We start from the raw sequence: 19,587 nt of genomic DNA on the forward strand, positions 1-19,587 counted from the left end.
ACACTTGTCCGCCTCGGGGGGGAGGGAGCTGGGAGACAGGGAAGGGTCAGGAGAAGAGCCCCGGGGAAAACATCCCTCCCCTGTGCCACCAGAGAGCTCCCTGAGGGCTTGGGGTGCACAGGGAGGGAGATGAGGGAGGCTGTGGGTGCTTTACCTCCATCAGCTTGGGAGCCTGGAGGCGCAGTGTGGGTTTGGAGGTGATCCTTGGTGTGGAGCTGCCCTCTGGATTGTGCTCCCCAGTGGTGCCCAGCATGTGCCCAGCCTGCTCTCCATAGTGCTGAGATGGACTCAGCTCTTTCTGAGTCACTCCTGTGGTGTCAGCATCCCTCCTGCCAGGGCCAAGGATCCATGGCTGCAGCTGGGGGATGCCCTCACTGCCACCATGCCCTTCCTGCTTGGCCATGGGCCATGCCCTCTGCCCCTCCTTTGGCTCCATGAGCAGGGACAGGGTGATGTGAGCCCACCATCAGCAGGGCAGTGGCTCATTCCCAAGCCAGGGGTGCAGGGTTGACAGCAAAGCGGCATTTCTCCATTCTCCTTTCAAGGACCTGGTGATGATGTCCCCCCCCTTCCAGGGAGCGGCAGTGGGTGAGGAGGTGACCAAGTGCCAACACAACTCAATCCAGAGTCCTCACTCCCTGTGGCTCATTGCTGGCACTCACTGCCAGCCTCCTCCTGCACCCTTGGCTCATCCCCACGCCAGTATCGTGGCCTTGGTGGCATTCATGGCTCTGAATGCCAGGCTGTTGGAAACAAGGGCAAGGACCATTGAAGGTGAGGGTGTTGGAGGCTGATGGCACTTGGAGGATAAGAGAATTTGCAGAGTAAAAACATTTCGGGGAGAAGGCATTTGGGTCAAGGGTCCAGGCCAGGCTGGTGCTCCCAGCACCTCCTGATGGATTGGTCAATGCCAGTTTAGTATTTCCATGTGGGTCTGTGCCCTTCAGCACAGAAAACTTAAAATTCTCAGCATCCATCAGGATTCCATCAGGTCAGGACCTGCTCAGGTGTGATCACAACATGGGGTGAGTGGGGCAGGTGTGCTGGAAAACCCAAAACTCACAACACGGGGTGAGTGGGGCAGGTGTGCTGGAAAACCCAAAATGCACAACGTGGGGCGAGTGGGGCAGATGTGTTGGAGAACCCGACATCCCTGTGGATGGTGCCAATGCAGGGTCACCCAGGGGCTGCCCCTGCCCCTCTCACCCCATCCCTGGAGCAGGCAGGGAGGGAAGCAGAGCTCCCCTTCCCTGCAGCCCCAACCCAAGGCTCGGCCATTGAGATTTGTCCGTCACGATTCAATATCGGCGTCCCCGCCCCGGGAGGCTCCGCGGGGCCGCCTTTGTATGCGGGGCACGCAGACAGACAGACAGCAGCCGGGAAGCGCCCGTCAATCACGGCCCCCCTTTCAGCCTGTCACCCCCTCAGGAACGGGGAAAGAGGCGCTGGTGGCTCTGCTGGCACCGGGGCCGCACCCCGAACATAGGGAGGGAATGCAGGATGAGCATCCCAGAGGTGACTTTGGCCCTGTGTCGGTATTTTTTAGGGTTTTGGTGATGCTGCGTGGATGGGAAACCCCAAAGGAGAAGTCTGGGATGCTTGGTTGGGAAGGAGGAATGGGCATGGAGAAGTGGTGCTGCATCCTGGGGGAAATACCAGAAATGTTGCGCTTTTGGAAATGCCCAAATATTTTGCTTCAAGATTTTCTTGAAAGCCACCACCAGCCCCTTTCGGCTTCAAAACTGCAGCTTGTCATTTCAGAAGAGACCTAAACTTAAAAAAAAAAAAACAAACCCAAAAACCACAACCTCCAAGAATAGGAATATTTTTGAGATCAGACACAAAAGGCTGTGCGTGGTGATAAAAATTGCTCACATCACTGTCTTTCTGTTCCAGTTCCCTCTAAGTTGAGCATGTTGGTTTTATTTACAAATACTCACTGTCAGTGCTTCAGTGAGGTGTTTACTGAGCTGCTGGTGATGCTACGTGGATGGGAAACCCCAAAGGAGAGGTCTGGGATGCTTGGTTGGGAAGGAGGAATGGGCAAGGAGAAGTGGTGCTGCATCCTGGGGTATATGCCTAATGCCCCCAGAAATGTGGCGCTTTTGGAAATGCCCAAATATTTTGCTTCAAGATTTTCCTGAAAGCCACCGCCAGCCCCTTTCGGCTTCAAAACTGCAGCTTGTCATTTCAAAAGAGACCTAAACTTAAAAAAAAAACAAAAAACAAAAACAAAAGGCTGTGTGTGGTGATAAAAATTGCTCACATCACTGTCTTTTTGTTCCACTTCCTCCTAAGTTGAGCATGTTGGTTTTATTTACAAATACTCACTGTCAGTGCTTCAGTGAGGTGTTTACTGAGCTCCTGGTTCTCCACCAAGCATCCCAATCTCCCTGTCTGGTGCCCTGGCCAGCTTCCCACCTGGCTAAACAAACCCAGTCAGGCCTGACTTAACTTTGGAACCACAGGAGAAAAACGCTACTGAGAACTAAAGCATCCCAAAAATGCCATAAGTGAAGCAGGAGAGAGCTGGGCATGGAGCTGAAGGTCCCAGAGATGGAGGAAAACCTCTGTGGATCCAGGCTGGTGTGTCTCACTGAGGCTAAAATGTTAAATTAATTGCTGGAGTCTGGGTCTCAAGGGAGTTGAGGCACCAGCAAGACCCTTTGCTCTCTCTCCATTGCTACCTGTGCCAGATCGTGTTTTTTCTGCCTGTGACCTTTTAGTGCCTGAGGTCTCAGTTTATGGTGTGTTTGCAAGGGGCTCTTTTTGGTTTTATGGGGGTTTCTCTGCAGCTCACATTGCCCAGGGATGGGGGAGTCCTGCATTGGGCAGTGAAGGACACCTGGACTGATCAGCATCCCTCAGTGGGAGCTGCTTTGGAAATAAAGTCATTTATTCAGCGACCTAGGAATGGCTTTAAGTGTCTGATATCAGGCAGCTTTTACCTAAATCTCACACCTCCCTGCTGTGCAGCACCCTTTGGGCTTGGAAACATCCACTGCTGGGGTGGTGCTGCTGTGCCTGGTTGGCAAAGGTTATTGGCTCTCTAATAAGTGCCTGGGAAACAAATTTTGGGCACATTTATTCCTGGAGATTAGCTGGCAGTAAAATAATATCTTATCAATATTTTATTGCTGAGAGCAGTTGGTAATCCCAACAGGTAGGGCTTAAACATCATTTAAACAGGATGAGAATGTGTTGCCAGACGAATACAAATAGCCTCCCCTTTGACATAAAAGAGACATAATTAAAGATGAAGTGACTACAGAAATATTAATGCAAGCCAGTGTATGTTTGAGGTGGAACAAGAAATAAATGACCCTTCAGAAGGGATGCTTTCAAGGGAATGCACATCCGTCTCTTCACAGGGATGTTGGAAATACATCTTAGGGGCAGGCAGTTGTAGGTAAATTTGGGGAATTAAAGCTAAATGTAGAAATCTAAAAGCTACTGATGGCAATTATGAACTCCCTAACCTTTTTATTTGATGATTTCCCTGTTTCTGTGGTGTTTTATAAAAGCTTTATAACACCCCTTTCCTATTTCTTTGGGAATGTCATGTTTTGCTGAGGGTGCCCAGGATTTGGCTGGCATGGGGAGAGTGTTACACCAGACCCTTGTGCTTGCCAACACTACTTGGGGAAAACCTGGGAGGAAGAAAGCACTTTTTCAAACAATCCCCATTTTCTGGTGGTTTTCCCATGAAGGTTTTGCATTTATCTGCTTCTCAGAATGGGGCTGATTCAGCACATTTTTTATCTGGGTTTCTGTAACAGCCAAGAAAAAAAAAGAAGATGGGGTTGAAAGCTCGGAGGTAACCTCTGCAGGATGTGTGCTGACTTTTGACTTCTCTTTCTGGGCCAAAGTCACCAAGACAGGGGAATAATAATGTCCAGTTCCCACAGATATTTCGGACAAGGCTGGGTAAACAGTGGTGTTTTTTTTTTTTTTTTCTATGTGATGTCCAAGCCAAGAACTCAAATATCTGGGTGTGGCAAAGAGGTTCTGGTTTGATACCTTCAAACATCTCTGTGGCTCATCCCATTTACTGAAAATATCTGTGCCTAAGGGTGATTCCAGGTGCCTGCAAGTCCTCTGAAGCCAACACTGATGCTGCCACCTCTGCTTTTCCCACCTCCATTTCTCCCAGCTGTAAATCATTGATCATTCTCAGTAGGGACATTTAAACTGGGAGAAAGAAAAGCTGTGTTCCAACCTAAAGTGTTATTGCTGTTGTTATTATTATTGGCTTTTAAGTCTGGAGCCAGAGTCTTGAAACCTGGGAACAGTTTAATTAGGGATGCCTCAAACCCTGTCACATCAATGTCAAGGAACAAGCTGAGCTTTTCCTTTTGACATGTCAAGTCTTCAGTCTGGCACTGGCCTTAACCCCAGATTTGCTGTCTTGGAGGTTTTTATGATATATTAGACATTCATGATGTGTTTCTGATTTCTGTTGTATTTTTATGCTATGATCTTTATTATGAAATTCCTGATTTTTATGATATATTAGACATTCCTGATGTGTTTCTGATTTTTATGATAGTTTTATACTATGATATTTATTATGAAATTCCTGATTTTTATGATATATTAGACACTCCTGATGTGATTCTGATTTTTATGCTATCGTCTTTATTATGAAATTCCTGATTTTTATGATACATTAGACACTCCTGTGTGTCCATTCCTGTGCAAGTGAGGGTGGGGCCAGAGGGATGGGGTGGTTCGTGGGTGAGGGAGGGTGGGGATACTTTCTGCAGGTGCTTGTGGAGCAGCACAGATGAGCTCCCTGATCCCACTGCTGTCTCCAGCATCTCCTTGGGTCTTGGCATGAGTTGGAGGGAGGTGGCAGTGGGGAGTTGGTTTGATAGAACTTGTGTGGAGCTGGTGCTGTCTTGTGCTGGTGGTACCTGGGCTGCTTGGTTTAATAACTTTGTTTTTTGGGCATCGGGTTCTTCATCGCTTGCCCGCATTTATGGTAACCACCTGGTGATCCCCAAAACTGCTAAAGTTGACCCAAAAGCAGCACCTCCCATTGGCACTGGGTGACTGTGCAGCACTGAGAGCACGTCCCTGTCACTGCAGAGTGCCAGCAGCGCTGTCCCCAGCCCCTCAATGCACCAAGGAGGTGACACAGATGCATCTCCCTGTTGTGGTGCTGTGAGGGTCCCCAGGATGAAGTGAGAGATGAGAATTGACTCCAAATTCTCAGAAGGCTGATTTATTATTTTATCATATTATATTAAAAGAAATTACATACTGAAACTTTACTAAAGAAAGAGAGAGGATACATCAGAAAGCTAGAAAGGAATGAATAATAAAAACCTGCGACTGACCAGAGAGTCCAACGCAGCTGGACTGGTATTGGTCATTAATTAAAAACAATTCACATGGAACCAATCAAAGGTGCACCTGTTGGTAAACAATCTCTGTAAGACCATGTCTGGACGGGTTGTTTGGGTCCACTCTGGACCATTGACAATAGGGTCAATAGTCTGTGGGCTATTGACCCCAGCCCACACGGTCTTACATAAATGAAGGCAAAATATCGGAAGCGCTCTTCTCCACATGGTAACGTTCTCTCTTTATTCCAAGAGACACATCAGATGGACAGACACGTGGAAAAAGAGGGAGTTCCCCAATACAGCAAACCTCCAGAGCACATTCCAAGCAATCAGATAATTATTGTTCACATTTCTTTTCTGAGGCTTCTCAGGAGAAAAATCCTGGCGAAGGGATTTGTCATAAAACACCACGGTGACAATCTGCCCACTGTGGCTGCCCTGTCCTTTGTCCCATCACCCACAGGGTGTGACAGCGGGCTGGCTGTGGCAAATAGGTTGTGCTTTGACACCTTCAGATGTGTCTGTTGGTCTGGGTGTGCAAAGAGGTTGTGTGTGACCGTGTTCAGAGGGGTCTCAGGTTGAAGGAAGAAACGAGGATTTGACTCATGTTTCAGAAGGCTTGATTTATTATTTTATGATATATATTACATTAAAACTATACTAAAAGAATAGAAGAAAAGGTTTCATCTCAGAAGGCTAGCTAAGCTAAGAATAGAAAAGAATGAATCAACAAAGGTCTGTGGCTCGGACAGAGAGAGAGCCAGCTGTGCCATGGTTGGCCATTAATTCCAAACATCCACATGGGACCAATCACGGATCCACCTGTTGCATTCCACAGCAGCAGATAACCACTGTTTACATTTTGTCCCTGAGGCCTCTCAGCTTCTCAGAAGGAAAAAATCCTCAGAAAGGATTTTTACTGAAAAGATGTCTGCAACAGTTGTGTTTTGAGCCCTTGAGCCGTGTCTGTTGGTCTGGGTGTGCAAAGAGGTTGTGCTTTGGCCTCTTCAGCCGTGTCTGGGTGTGCAAAGAGGTTGTGCTTTGGCCCCTTCAGCCGTGTCTGGGTGTGCAAAGAGGTTGTGCTGTGATGCCTTCAGCCTTGTCTGTTGGTCTGGCTGTGGCAAAGAGATTGTGTTCTGACCACTTCAGCCGTGTCTGTTGGTCTGTCTGTCCCGCAGGCTGTTCGCGGTGAAGTGCGCGGGCTGCCTGGAGGCCGTGGCGCCCAGCGAGCTGGTGATGCGCGCCCAGAAGAGCGTCTACCACCTGCACTGCTTCTGCTGCTGCGTCTGCGAGCGGCGCCTGCAGAAGGGCGACGAGTTCGTGCTCAAGGAGGGGCAGCTCCTCTGTAAGGGCGACTACGAGAAGGAGCGGGAGCTGCTGAGCTTGGTGAGCCCGGCTCTGTCGGATTCTGGTAAGGGACTCCCTGGCTGATCCCGCTGCCAGGCCCCTCACAGGGGTCTGGAGGTGAGGTTTGGGCTCGCTGCCCTGAACTTCTGCCCTTTGGGCTGAGGGGATGAGCTCTGTAAGGTCCTCCAGGCACCTTGGTGGTGAGGGCTTGAGCAGGGAGGGCTGGAGGATGCTGTGTGTTCCATCCCACCTCATGAGGCTCATTTCTGGAGGGGTTTGTGCTCCTGGCCCGTGCAGCTTCCCTGGATGTGGGAGGGAGAGCTGGCCACTGACTAAACCTAGGGCTAAACCCTTGTCCCTGCCCTGTGCCTCAGTGTCCCTGCCTGTCCCTTTTCCTGCCCCTGTAAAGGCTGAGAACAAGAAGGGAGCTGCTTCTGCTCTAGTCACTCCTTTTAATAACAAGGGGAAACTGAGGCATGGAGCTGAAACATGAGTTGGCAGCAGGGAGTCTGCAAACCTTGTGTCCCCAGCAGCTGCTGACCCATCATGGGGACACTGTGGGGACACTGCAGAGCCAAGGGGGGCTGCAGGAGAGGTGGTGGGCAGGGGGCCAGCATCCTGCTCCAGCCAGAGTGTCACAGCCAGGTTAGGTTGCCCAGAGCATCAGACCAGCATTAAAATATGTTATCTGCACTCAATGCAAATTAAACCTGAATGCTTCCCAGGAAGGCAAGTTTAGTGAGAAAGGCCAGTGCTGGGGAGTGGGAGGGTGGAAATGATCTGATGGTCTGCTAGCCAAAATCCTCAGGATAACGCCATCCCCACAGAGCCCTGCTCCTCACCACTCTCTCAGTTCCCCCTAAAATCTCTCACTGGGGAAAAGGCTGATTTGTGGAGGGAAAGGATTTACCTTGGAAATTCTCTGCTCTGGAAAAGACTGCCAGCAGCTGTGGTAGGGGGCTGTCTTTTCCCTACTGGAGCAAAGCACTGGATTTAAAAAAAAGTAGAAATCAAGATTAGGGGTGTGCTGTTAAGATGTGAAGCACAGACACAACAAAGCCTGGAGTGCTGTAACTGGGAGAAGATCTGTGAAGGGATGGTTTGCATAGATAGGGAGCAAAAATTGCCCAAAAATTGTATTTCTCTTTAATATTGAGCTCCTCTGCAGTGAAAGCCCTTCTGTCTTACAGCACTGCCTGTGTGGGTTCTGTGTGAGCCCTCAACCCTGCTAGCTCAGGACAAAAAAGTTCTTCCTCCTTGCAATTAACAGTGGTGATGTTTAAAAATCAGAGTGAGTCCATGGGAGGAGGTGGCTGAGGGGAGCTGGTGAGTGATGGTCCAGCCCTGGAGGAGCTGGAGAGGCAGGAGTGCAGCAGGACCCAGCCCACTGGCACTGGCTCTTCCCTTAGCCCTGGGAAAGTCCTTAACTGATAGAAAAATTACTGCTTTTTCCTCTGGGATATACAAACCCTTTCCAGTTAAAATAGGAACCAATGAGGAAGAGAAAGCAAATCAGCCACAATGGTTTGGGTTTGTTCCTAGTGGGGGAAAAGGGCATTTGGGGAAAGGTTGGGGAGCTTTTCCTCCCCAGCCACTCATCAGCCTGTGGTCCAGCCCCACTGTCAAACCAAGAGCCTCAGCTTAGCAAAAACCCCCGGGGGAAAGATTTATTTTGGTGGAAACTCCAGCTGAGACCCGAGGGATGTGAAGGGCCAGCGTGGGAGTCAAAAGGGCAAGGCAACCCCTTGGCTGATCAGAAACCCAACCCAAAGCCCCTGACATGGCCTGGCAGCCTCTGGCTGGGGGGTGCCAGCCCTTGCCATTGCCCCACTGACCCCATAGCTTGTCCCTGGCCCTTGCCATTGCCCCACTGACCCCATAGCTTGTCCCTGGCCCTTGCCATCTCCCCACTGACCCCATAGCTTGTCCCTGGCTGCTTCTGGTGGCTCCCAGCTTTGTCTTGGGACGCTGGGGACAATGACACAGCAGGGACCAGCCCAGATGCACATCCCCCATGGATGCTCAGTGTTGGTGGCTTCTCCTCCCCACAGACCCAGGAGATGCAGAGGGGTGTTCAGAGAATGCAGAGGGGTGTTTAGGAGATACAGAGTGGTGTCCAGGAGATGCAGAGGGGTGTTTAGGAGATGCACAGTGGTGTTCAGGGCATGCACAGTGGTGCCCAGGAGATACAGAGTGGTGTCCAGGGGATGGACAGTGGTGCCCAGGGGATGCAGAGTGGTGCCCAGGAGATGTAGAGTGATGTCCAGGGGATGCACAGTGGTGTCCAGGAGATGCACAGTGGTGTTCAGGGATGCACAGTGATGTCCAGGAGATGCAGAGTGGTGCCCAGGAGATGTAGAGTGATGTCCAGGGGATGCACAGTGGTGTTTAGGACATGCACAGTGGTGTCCAGGAGATGCACAGTGGTGTCCAGGGGATGCACAGTGGTGTCCAGGGGATGCAGAGTGGTGCCCAGGAGATGTAGAGTGATGTCCAGGGGATGCACAGTGATGTCCAGAGGATGCAGAGTGGTGACCAGGAGATGCACAGTGGTGTCCCCTCTCTGGATGCCTTTCACCAGCAGCATGTGATGAGCTCCTCCAGCCTCTTCCCTGTCCCCCCCTGGCTGCTTTGAAGCCCCCCAGGCCCTCTCCCTCCCTCCCTGCCCCCAGCCCCCGCACACCAAGGGCCACTTTATGAGAAAGCAGAGATAAAAAGCGAGCCATATGTTGTCTGTAATCTCCCAAACCCTCGCTTCAATTACTGCCTCCCCCGAGCCTCCGCCGCCCAGCCTGAGTAAACAAGCCCCTCTGAAAGAGGACCCTGCTTTCCAATTAAAAACGTCCTAACGTTCCTGCTCTCCCTAAATCCTCCCTGGGCGAGGAATGTCCCGGCCCCGGCGGCGGGATGTGGGCTCGGCAGGTCGGAGCGGGGGCACCAAGCCCCACAATATCCACAATATCCACAATATCCACAATATCCACAATATCCACAAGATCCACGGCCCAGGCCCCTTCCCAGGTGACGTCAGGGCAGCCCCAGACACTCATTAATTTCTCCCCCCTCCTCAGTGGGGAAAGGCTTGAAAGGGAGAGTTAATTAAAAGTAATACCCCGCCAAATCCGGCTTCGCTTTTCCTTCTTTCCCTTTGACACTGGGAGGGATTTGGGGAGCAGGTGTTGGCGGGGGGAGGGCTTGGAGAGGCTGCTCTGAGCAGGTTTTCCCCCTTGGAGAGGGTTTTGAGCATCATGGGCCTGATGGAGCCCATGAGCCTGTGGCTGGAGAGGAGTGGGGCGCTGACCTCGTGCTCGGGTGGTTCATTGACCACTTGACATTCCTTCTCCCACGATTTGTAAAAATCTCTACCTTTCCATCAAAATTAATCTCCTTCAGCACTCAGGAGAGCCAGCAGCTTGGCAGAGCACTGGGAAGGAGGCAGCAGCAGCAGGAGCCACTGCTCATCCCCATCAGAACCTCCTCACTGGGGTTCTCACACCAGCTCCAGTGTGGCATCCCTCGGGCTGGGACGTGCCAGGAAACATCAGTTTGTTCTTCCTGTTGGTGTGGGAATGCCGTGGGTGTGCTGTGAGCAGGGAGGGAGCTGGAGCAGCAGCAAGGCTCTGGTTCCTGGGGGCCAGACCCAGCTCCCGGCTCTCTAGGGATTGCCAGCACCAAGAGCTCTCCCTGCCCACTGACAGGGAAAGGCTCCTGGCTGGAATAAGGAGTGTGGAGAGGAGAGGTGACTGGTGCCTGAGAGCATTCTTGCTGCTCCTCTGGGATCTTTGCCTCCCCTCACCCTGGAGATCTGCTCTTGCTTTTCCTCATTCCCACCTGGGATTGAGACTTTCCTGCTGTGTGTGATCCATGATTAGCCCTTGCCGTGGGGTTTGACCTGGCCTGTTTTCCCCAGGAATTACCCAAACTCCCTGGTACATCCCCCTCTCCCAGAGCCCTGGGATGGATTTGGGCCAAGCACAGGCTTGCAGAGCCCCATCCATGTCCAACCTGCACCTCAGCTCCATCAGCCATTCCCGGATGAACACTGAAGGAGCTTTCTGGGAAAGGCTGAGTGATTTACAGCTAGCCAGAGGGAAGGTGCTGTCAAACCTGAGCAAGCAAGGTCATCAGCAGGGGAGGTGCTGTAAATGAGGAGAGCTGGGAAGAGGCACTGTCCCTTTTCCTGGAGTAGTTCCTGTCCTGAGTGGTGGAGAGCAGCAGGGAGATCCACCCCAGTGCCTGGGAATGCTGTGGGGCAGCACATCACAGTGAGTAGCTGAGGGGTGAAGGCTGAAAGACCCTGGGTTTCTGTGCAGGAAGATTGAAAACTCCACAGAAAGAAGGAAATACCAGGCAGAAGGGTGCCCCTTATATGTATGTAAAATATATGTGCTCTGAAGGGAGTTGTCCTCCATGGTAGAGCATCTCAGGAGGATTTTGTGTGGGATTTTTGGCTAACACTTTGCCCTCTCTGAGCATCCCTGACCTCCCCAGCCTGGTCTGCCTGGGCAGAGGGACCCAATCTCTGTCTCCACCTGGGTTTGGGGACAGCCCCAGGGGCACAGTGGTCCTTGACAGCTGCTGGCCCCTCACCTGGATGATGTGACCTGCGTGTCTCTGTCCAGATGAGTCTCCAGCTGGAAATTCCTGTGAGGCAGGCGGAGATCTGGCTCTGGTGGAGGGAAAATCAGCTGTCCCAGGGTTTCACATTGCAGCTGCTCAGACACTTGGGGAAAAGAAGAACCCCAAAACACATCTGCTGGCTGAGCAGTCACAGGCATCAAGTGCCAGTAGCTCTCCCCCACTCCCAAATTCAGCTTCTCACATACTCAGAACAAGATCCCCACCAGCACCCGCTTGTTTTAAATGCCTCAGATTATTTTGACCATGCTGGAGATGGTGTGTGCTGCCTGTTTTCTGTAAAGGACCTGCTTCTATTTCATCCTTAGGCAAAAGTGATGATGAGGACAGCATCTGCAAGCTGGGCCAGGCCTCGGGGAAGGGTGCTGAGGACGGGAAGGATCACAAACGGCCCAAGAGGCCTCGAACCATCCTGACCACGCAGCAGCGGAGGGCGTTCAAGGCATCGTTTGAGGTCTCCTCCAAGCCCTGCAGGAAGGTACGGGGAGAAGGGCCCATGCCCAGCTCTTGGGGATGTCCTGGGTGCTCAGCATGGCCTTGTCCTGGCTGATCTGACCCTTCCTGAAAAGCTGAGTGCACTGAGATGCAGCCCCACATTTTTCTTCACAGAGAAAAGCAAGGCGCAGTTCTTTCCAAGAATATTTCTGGGTTTCGCATTCTCTGAACCTCAGAGAAAGAAAACACAGTTCTTATCACTTGCTGTGCCTGTGTTTGTGCCAGAGTAGAATGCAATAGGGAGATTTTTTACCCAGAGTGATGGTGTTTTGTTTCCCTGGCCTGTCAGGGCCAGGTGTGTGTGTTGGGACTGTTGGGGACAAGATGAGAGCAGTGTGAGCAGAGTGAGTGCTTGGCAGATTCAGTTTAGATGTAATGTATATAGTATAATAAAGTAATTAATCAGCCTTCTGATGTCCATGGAGTCAGATGCATCACTCTTTCCCCTGGTTGGGGCCATCCCAGCATTGCCATACTGAGGGAACACTGTCCCTGTTCTCTCCAGGTGCGGGAGACGCTGGCGGCAGAGACAGGGCTCAGTGTCCGTGTGGTGCAGGTCTGGTTCCAGAACCAGCGAGCAAAGGTGGGTACCAGCACCCATTGCTGGGGCTCCCTCCCTCCTGGCCTTGGCCAGGCCATGGCTTCATTCTGCTTTTTTCCCCTTTCCTCTCTCCCAGATGAAGAAGCTCGCCAGGAGGCAGCAGCAGCAGCAGCAGGACCAGCAGAACACGCAGCGCCTGAGCTCAGGTACCCCCCTCACAATCCAGCTTTCCCCATCTCCAGGCTTCTCAGCCGAGCTCAGCCACCCAAAAACCCGCAGCCAATGACCTTATCTCGTTGTTATCTTGCAGCCCAGACGAACGGCGGCGGCGGGCCGGGGCTGGAGGGGATGCTGAACCCCTACACGGCGCTGCCCCCGCCGCAGCAGCAGCTGCTGGGCATGGATCAGGGTGTCTACGGCTCCGACCCTTTCCGGCAGGGGCTCACCCCGCCCCAGATGCCCGGAGACCACATGCACCCCTATGGTAGGGCGCTGGGGATGCTTTCTTTGCACTGTCTCCTTCAAAGAGATGCCGGGTTGGGGTGGGGTCACGTCACTCCTAAATGGCGTGTGCTACTGGTGCCTTTTAGGGCTCACCTAAAAACAGAGGCCAGGCAAAGTTAAAAGAATAAAAGAAATAAATATTTCTTTCAGTAAATAAAAGTATTTACTGAAGGGCTTTCAGGTACATTAAGGGCAGATGAAACCTCCCCAAGGGGCTACACCCAAGATGGACTATGGTCCAGACATTTTTCAGACAATTATAAATTTAGTCCATTTCCATATCAGGGCGTTAATCCTCCAATTACAGCTTCAGGTAATGAAGTCATATTCCCCCTGTTTGCTCCTCCCGATTTCACTTTTTGTTCATACTTTTCAGGGCCTGAGGCTGTAGGGTGTCCTTGAGTTTCAGGCCCAGAAGGATCGTTTTTCTGACCAAAATGTGAGGACAGCATCTGACACTCTGTATGGAGTTTAGAGCTATACACTAAAGCAGTACAGGATTTGAAAAACACAAAGCTGAAACCCTAAGGCATCACTAGAAAAGCTGGGGGTAGCAGGCACTGTGGAGGTGCTGGAGCAGGCTCTGAACCCCTCCTGTCCCTTCCTTGCTTCCCAAGGTGCCGAGCCCCTCTTCCACGACCTGGACAGTGACGATACCTCACTGAGCAACCTGGGGGACTGCTTCCTGGGCACAGCAGATGCAGGGCCACTGCAGGCACGAGTGGGAAACCCCATCGACCACCTGTACTCCATGCAGAACTCCTACTTCACCTCCTGAGCCCAGCGTGGTCCCCCCAGGAGGGGCCGCAGAGCTTCCGGGGTTGGGAGGGAGGGAAGAAAGGGAGCAGCTCTGCTGGGATGCCGTCAAATCATGTTGTAGCTTGGGATTCCCAAGGAGAGAGTTAAGTTATGGGTTGCATAGTTTCATGTTTCTCTTAGGAGCCTAGGATTAGGGACAGGAGTGGTTTTTGCAGCTGGCTGGTGGATTTTCAGATTTCAGACGGGGGACACGAATTTCTCGTTTCGGCAGGGGGAGGGGGATTCTCCTGTAGGAGCATCCCAGCGCTGTACCCCACCTTTAGGAAGAGCAAACTGCTGATCTTCATGGGGAAAGCCTGTAGCATCAGCTGGGCTTTGAAATCTGACAAGCTGACAACGATCTGGGCAAACAGGAGAGGAGCTCTGTGTCGCTGCAGGGTTTGGTTATTTCCCCCCCCTGTTCCCTCAACCCGCTGCTTAAACGTAGGGACTTTTTAAGCTAGATGTTCCCATGTGAATATAGAGAGCTAGAAACCCCTAGCATTGTCCCCGAGGATGGGGCTGTGTGTGTGGATGTGTGTGTGCGTGTGTGCGTGCAGAGCCGTGTGGCTGGGAGTGCAGCACTGCACGGCCACACCTGCCAGATTGTATCAACAAAAACAAAGTTTATTTCTAAGTCTATCAGAAATTTACTGTACAGCAAAAGTAACTTTATTTTCAGTGTGAACCATATTTAAGGAGATACTCAATGCACTTAAGTTATAAGAGGAAATAATTTTACTTTTTATAAACGTTATGTTTTAGGTTGCAAAAGCCCAGTGGCAGGGAAGGAGCATCAGTTCATTTCAGGCAACAGGTTTGGGGTTTGGGGTTGGTTATTCTCGCTGTTCTCAGGTTGCCCCACTGGTTTCGAGGCGCAGTTGAGACACAGAGCAGAGCTGGCTCCAGAGCTGCTTTGGGCCAGCAGATTGGTGGGGACAGCATGGTGGCCAGGCCATGTCCCTGCTGCTGGACCTGTCCAGGAGCTCTGTGTGGAGCTGGTGGACATCGCAGCCCATTGGAGCTCAGCCATGCTTCTCCACATCACCTTTTCCTTCCCCAGCAGGTGCCAGCAGCCACCTCATCCCAAATCCTCCAGCCTGGGTGCTAGGCTGGGGTGAGCTGCTGTCCTGGCCCTGGGAAATGCTGCAGCCCAATCTCCCACCCTCAGGAGAAGCAGAAAGGAGGGACAGCCCTGCCTTTCATCCCTGGGGGGAGTTTTCCTTGGGGTGGAGCCTTCAGCTCATCCCCACTCTGGTTTTCATGCGTTGTGTCCCTTTGTGCTGCTGTTCACAAACAATGTAAGCGACGACCCCGTAAAGAGAGAGACGTGCAAGTGACTGTGAGGCTCAGAACAGAACACTGGCTGGTCACTGCCATCCTGTCTGACACTGAATGTAGCAGGGCCTGGAGATGGCTGACCCGGCGGGAGGTGCCGACAGCGCCATCAGAAATCACGCACCCAGATGAAATTAAAAAAAAAAGACAAAAAAAAAAAAAAATCACTGTTTAAGAAAAAAAAAAAAAAAAAAAAGCCTGGTGTTTTCTGGTGTTTTCTTGTGTGGTTGTGTCCTCTTGATTGGGAGGGAAGGGTTTGAGGCGTCTCCAAAGGAAGAAAGGTCTTGGGTAGGTTGAGAAGGTTTTGTTTGATGGGTTTTTGATATCAAATATTCACAGAATCATAGACCTCATCATGGTGTGGGTTGGAAGGGACTTAAAAGACCATCCAGTTCCAGCCCCCTTCCATGAGAAGGGATACCTTCCACCATCCCAGGTTGCTCCAAGCCCCATCCAGCCTGGCCTTGGACACTTCCAGGGGTGGGGCATCCACAGCTTCTCTGGGTAACCTGTGCTGGGGCCTGATCATATTCTGTGGTCTGGAACTAAACTAGCTCCTGGAGTGTCCTGGAAGGTGGGACAGCCCACCCAAGGCTCCCACCCAACGTGGCAGAGAGGGATTTGCTGGGGGTCTTCACCAAGCTCTCACCTGGACTAACACTTCATGAACCCCAGCCTTCCATATTAGGACCATGAGCAACTCCATGTTAGGACTGCCCTAAAGGTGTGGGTGGGTGTTCCAAAGGGAATTGCTCTTACCACAGCTCCCAGACACAGAGTGGTTCCACAAATATGCCAGCAAATGGGGATCCACATTGTTGTTCAAAACAAGGTGTGCTCCTTCCTGCCCAGCATCAGTCCCTGTGCTAGGAAATGTTTTCTAAGTCCAAAAAAAGCAAAAAAATTCTAAAATGGTGTGACTGTAAGAAGAAAACTTGTCAGTTTTATTTCCCAAGTTGTGAAATAAAGAGCAGCCCAAGAACAGCCTGGATGCCTGGGTTGGTTTTGGGTTTTGCTGTGTCTCAAGACAGCAGCAGGGAAAGGGGTTGGTGGACAGGTTGGGGGAATTACAGCTTGGGGTTTCTCTAACACCAGGCTTGGTGGTCTTGGAGAAATACTTTGCTGGTGAAAAGAGGGCAGATCTGGATTACAGGGGGTGTGGAGAGAGCTGCTGTGGCCCATGAAACCAGCATGATTTGTAGGATCAGCTCTGGGTTAACACCACCCAGGCTTGCAATGCTAAAATAGGTTTCCCTTAATGGTTATTGAAACTGCCTCAACAATTCCTCTCACTTGGATACTTCTTAAAACATCATGTTTAAATTTGTGGGGTTTTGTTATTAATGTCTTAAAGATAAAAGGTTTGTCTTCCCCACCTACAGCTGTTTCCTGTTTGAAAAATGCTCAATCAGTCTGGTTTTTCATCAGCCCAAGTGCCCATTTACACTTGCTAAATTGCTTCCCCCAAATAAAACCCCCCCATGTCATACAGACTGGTTGCCTACTTTAAAAATCTTGCAAAAATGTAGTGACACCCTATAATAACAGTCTTTTGATGCAAATGTTGGTATATGTACAAAATTGTTACATACAGCATGTAATTTTGGGAAAGGATCAGAATTATGGATGAGGGCATATTTTTGTCGAGCAAAATCAGGAGAATTCATGGTTTTAAACCTGTTCTTCTGCCAGCTGGCCCAGTGCTTGACACAGGCAGAACATGAGCCCAGTTTGCAATCTTGCCATGGAGCAGCAGATGTGGGTCCTCCTGTCATCTGGATTTCATATCCTCCTGCTCCTTATTTCAGGGTGTGGATGGATCCTGCCAGGGCAGAACTGGCTGGCCCTTATCTCCTGCAGGTGGTGGAGTCACTGCAGGGCAGGTGACAGGCTGTGTGGGCTGTCAGGTGTCCCTTGCTTTGTCCCCTTTTTGTGGGGCTGCTTTGCCATGCTGTGCTCCGTGTCTGAGCCCACTCTCAGCTGGGGAGAGGCTCCCTAGGACAGTGGCACCCCCTTTGTCAAAGGCAGGAGGAAAAGAGCAAGGTCTGACGTGCACAAAGGTTCCACCTTGCTCTGCAAGGCAAGGGCAACACCAGGAACGGGCTGGGAGCTGACCTTTGTGTCTCTGGTGCCTCCAAACAAAGCTGCCTCTGTTCAGGCGCTGCTGCTGGCCAAGGAGAGATCGAGTCAGAGATTACTTGTCAGTTGAGGACACTGATTAGATGATACTGATAGGCAGCCAGCTCTGAGTGATTTTATGTTAATTAACTTGCTCTTTGTGAATGGGCACCTCAGGAGCTCGTGGCAGATGCAGCCTGGAAGGAAAATCAAGACGGCATTGGCCAGTGCTGGCTGGGTTTGCAGCTGGGTATTCGAGCCTTGGTGGTGTTTTCAGGTGTTTGCTGGAGACTTGTGGTGCACAGACAAAGGAGCTGGAGCAAGCAACCTTCCTGGAAGGATGTGACCTTGCTGTCTAGGAAAACCACCTCCAGTGAAGGGCTGGAGCCTTGCCTTGCTCTGAGTGCCCTGGCTCAGCGTGTAACTGCAGTCAGCAGAGCTGTGCTGGCTCCCTCCAGCTGCCTGTGGGCAGGAGGGACCCCCCAAACCCACCAAAAGTTCTGGTGCAGTGGGCATACACCAGATGGAAGCCCAGGTCAGGGCCAGCTCTGCAGCCTCTTGCTGTCCTGGGAGTTTGGGGGCTGAATTCTGGTGTGGTGTGGACATGGCATCGGAGAGGAGAACCTGCAGGAGAATTTCTTGTGTGCCCACACCCGTGGGTCATCTCTGTGCATGCAGGAGGTGGAGAGGGCCCAAATCCCAAGGAACCCATAGATAGGGTCCTTTCCTGGAACTGGACGTGGGAGGCGACAAATTCTGGGTCTCTTCTCTTCTCTTCTCTTCTCTTCTCTTCTCTTCTCTTCTCTTCTCTTCTCTTCTCTTCTCTTCTCTTCTCTTCTCTTCTCTTCTCTTCTCTTCTCTTCTCTTCTCTTCTCTTCTCTTCTCTTCTCTTCTCTTCTCTTCTCTTCTCTTCTCTTCTCTTCTCCTCTCCTCTCCTCTCCTCTCCTCTCCTCTCCTCTCCTCTCCTCTCCTCTCCTCTCCTCTCCTCTCCTCTCCTCTCCTCTCCTCTCCTCTCCTCTCCTCTCCTCTCCTCTCCTCTCCTCTCCTCTCCTCTCCTCTCCTCTCCTCTCCTCTCCTCTCCTCTCCTCTTCCTCTCCCTTTTCCCTTTCACTTTCCCTTTGCTTTTCTTTTGCTTTCCTTTTCCTTTTTTATTTCTTTTTTTGGAAAATGCCAAAGCTTTGGTTGTTCCTGTCACCTTTTCAGTGTGAAATAACTTGCCAGATGTTTTGGTACCTACACTGACACTCTTCTGGGCGCTAAGTGTCACCCATCATTAGAAAATGCTTGTCTTGTGACCACGTGATAGGGCTCAAACTACTGAGGACCAGAGCCTTGGCTTTATGGTAGGTCTGTGAGCAAGATCCCAGGTAACACCAGCTGTCCAAAGCTGTTACTTGCATTTTCTATGTCTTTTCTTCCACTGCTGGTCATCTGCATGTAAAATTTATTTGAAAAAGGAACAAAAAAACCTCTTTATTAAATGGCGAAGACTTGTGAGGGAAAGGCAAGAAAAGGGTTAGAAGTTCCTCAGGTGTAAAAAGGTGAATAACAGCTGCTTATCTTGTTGGAGATCAGACCAAATTCTTGTCTCCATTCCTCTGAGTCGCAACTGTGTTGGCCATGAAAAGGTTATCTTGTCAGCTGCAGACCTCCTAGGCACCACCACGGAGGCTGCCATGTGCCTGCCTGATTGGCAGCTCTGAGTTCACAGGCTGGGGACGAGCATATCCAACTGCAAACCATGTCAAAACACTGGGAGTGATCAAATAGCCACGGCACTTTGGGTGAGGAGCAGCAGATTCCCTCTGCCCCGGGCCCTGGGAGCTGCTGCTGCTTCACAGGAGGGATCAGATTTCCCCTGTGATGACCCCGGGAACAGGGAGCTCATTCAGAGCCGTGCCTGCTGGGCTGGATCACGGGCTGGGGCAGGGGGAAGCCGTGGCAGGAGGTGATCCCTGAGGTAAGGGGATGATGGGGAGCCGGTGGTGAACCCCAAAAGGCTCTGCCCTACAGCCCTGTCTGTTGCCACGTTTCTCTTCCCAGAGAAAAGCAAGGCACAATTCTTCCCAAGGGTTTGAGGTTCACATTCTCTGAACCTCAGAGAAAGGGAACCTCAGAGAAAGGGAAAACACAACTCTTATCACTTGTTGTGCCTGTGTTTGTGCCAAAGTAGAATGCAATGATGGAGATTGTTTATCCAAAGTAAGGATGTTTTGTTTCCGTGGCCTGTCAGGGAATATAGAATGGAATGGAATGGAATGGAATGGAATAGAATAGAGTAGAATAGAATAGAATAGAATAGAATAGAATAGAATAGAATAGAATAGAATAGAATAGAATAGAATAGAATAATTTTTATATGTGTGTTTTGGTTCCTTGGCCTGTCAGGGAATATAGAATAGAATAGAATAGAATAGAATAGAATAGAATAGAATAGAATAGAATAATTATTATATG

General features: G+C 51.0%; 1 protein-coding gene across 2 annotated transcripts in view; it reads left to right on the forward strand.

Annotated features, from left to right (window-relative positions):
• The window catches only part of LMX1A (LIM homeobox transcription factor 1 alpha), a 43,702-nt gene extending 30,048 nt beyond the window's left edge, over positions 1-13,654 (forward strand). For both annotated transcript variants that reach the window (XM_059478529.1, XM_059478528.1), the window contains exons 3-8: positions 6,530-6,762; positions 11,645-11,814; positions 12,337-12,414; positions 12,509-12,578; positions 12,683-12,856; positions 13,494-13,654. In XM_059478529.1, coding sequence (XP_059334512.1) covers positions 6,530-6,762; positions 11,645-11,814; positions 12,337-12,414; positions 12,509-12,578; positions 12,683-12,856; positions 13,494-13,654 — 886 coding nt within the window. The remainder of the gene's footprint in view (positions 1-6,529; positions 6,763-11,644; positions 11,815-12,336; positions 12,415-12,508; positions 12,579-12,682; positions 12,857-13,493) is intronic.
• Positions 13,655-19,587: the final 5,933 nt, after the last annotated feature.

The sequence above is a fragment of the Ammospiza nelsoni genome, chromosome 9 (assembly GCF_027579445.1).
Source record: "Ammospiza nelsoni isolate bAmmNel1 chromosome 9, bAmmNel1.pri, whole genome shotgun sequence".
Taxonomy (NCBI): Eukaryota; Metazoa; Chordata; class Aves; order Passeriformes; family Passerellidae; genus Ammospiza; species Ammospiza nelsoni.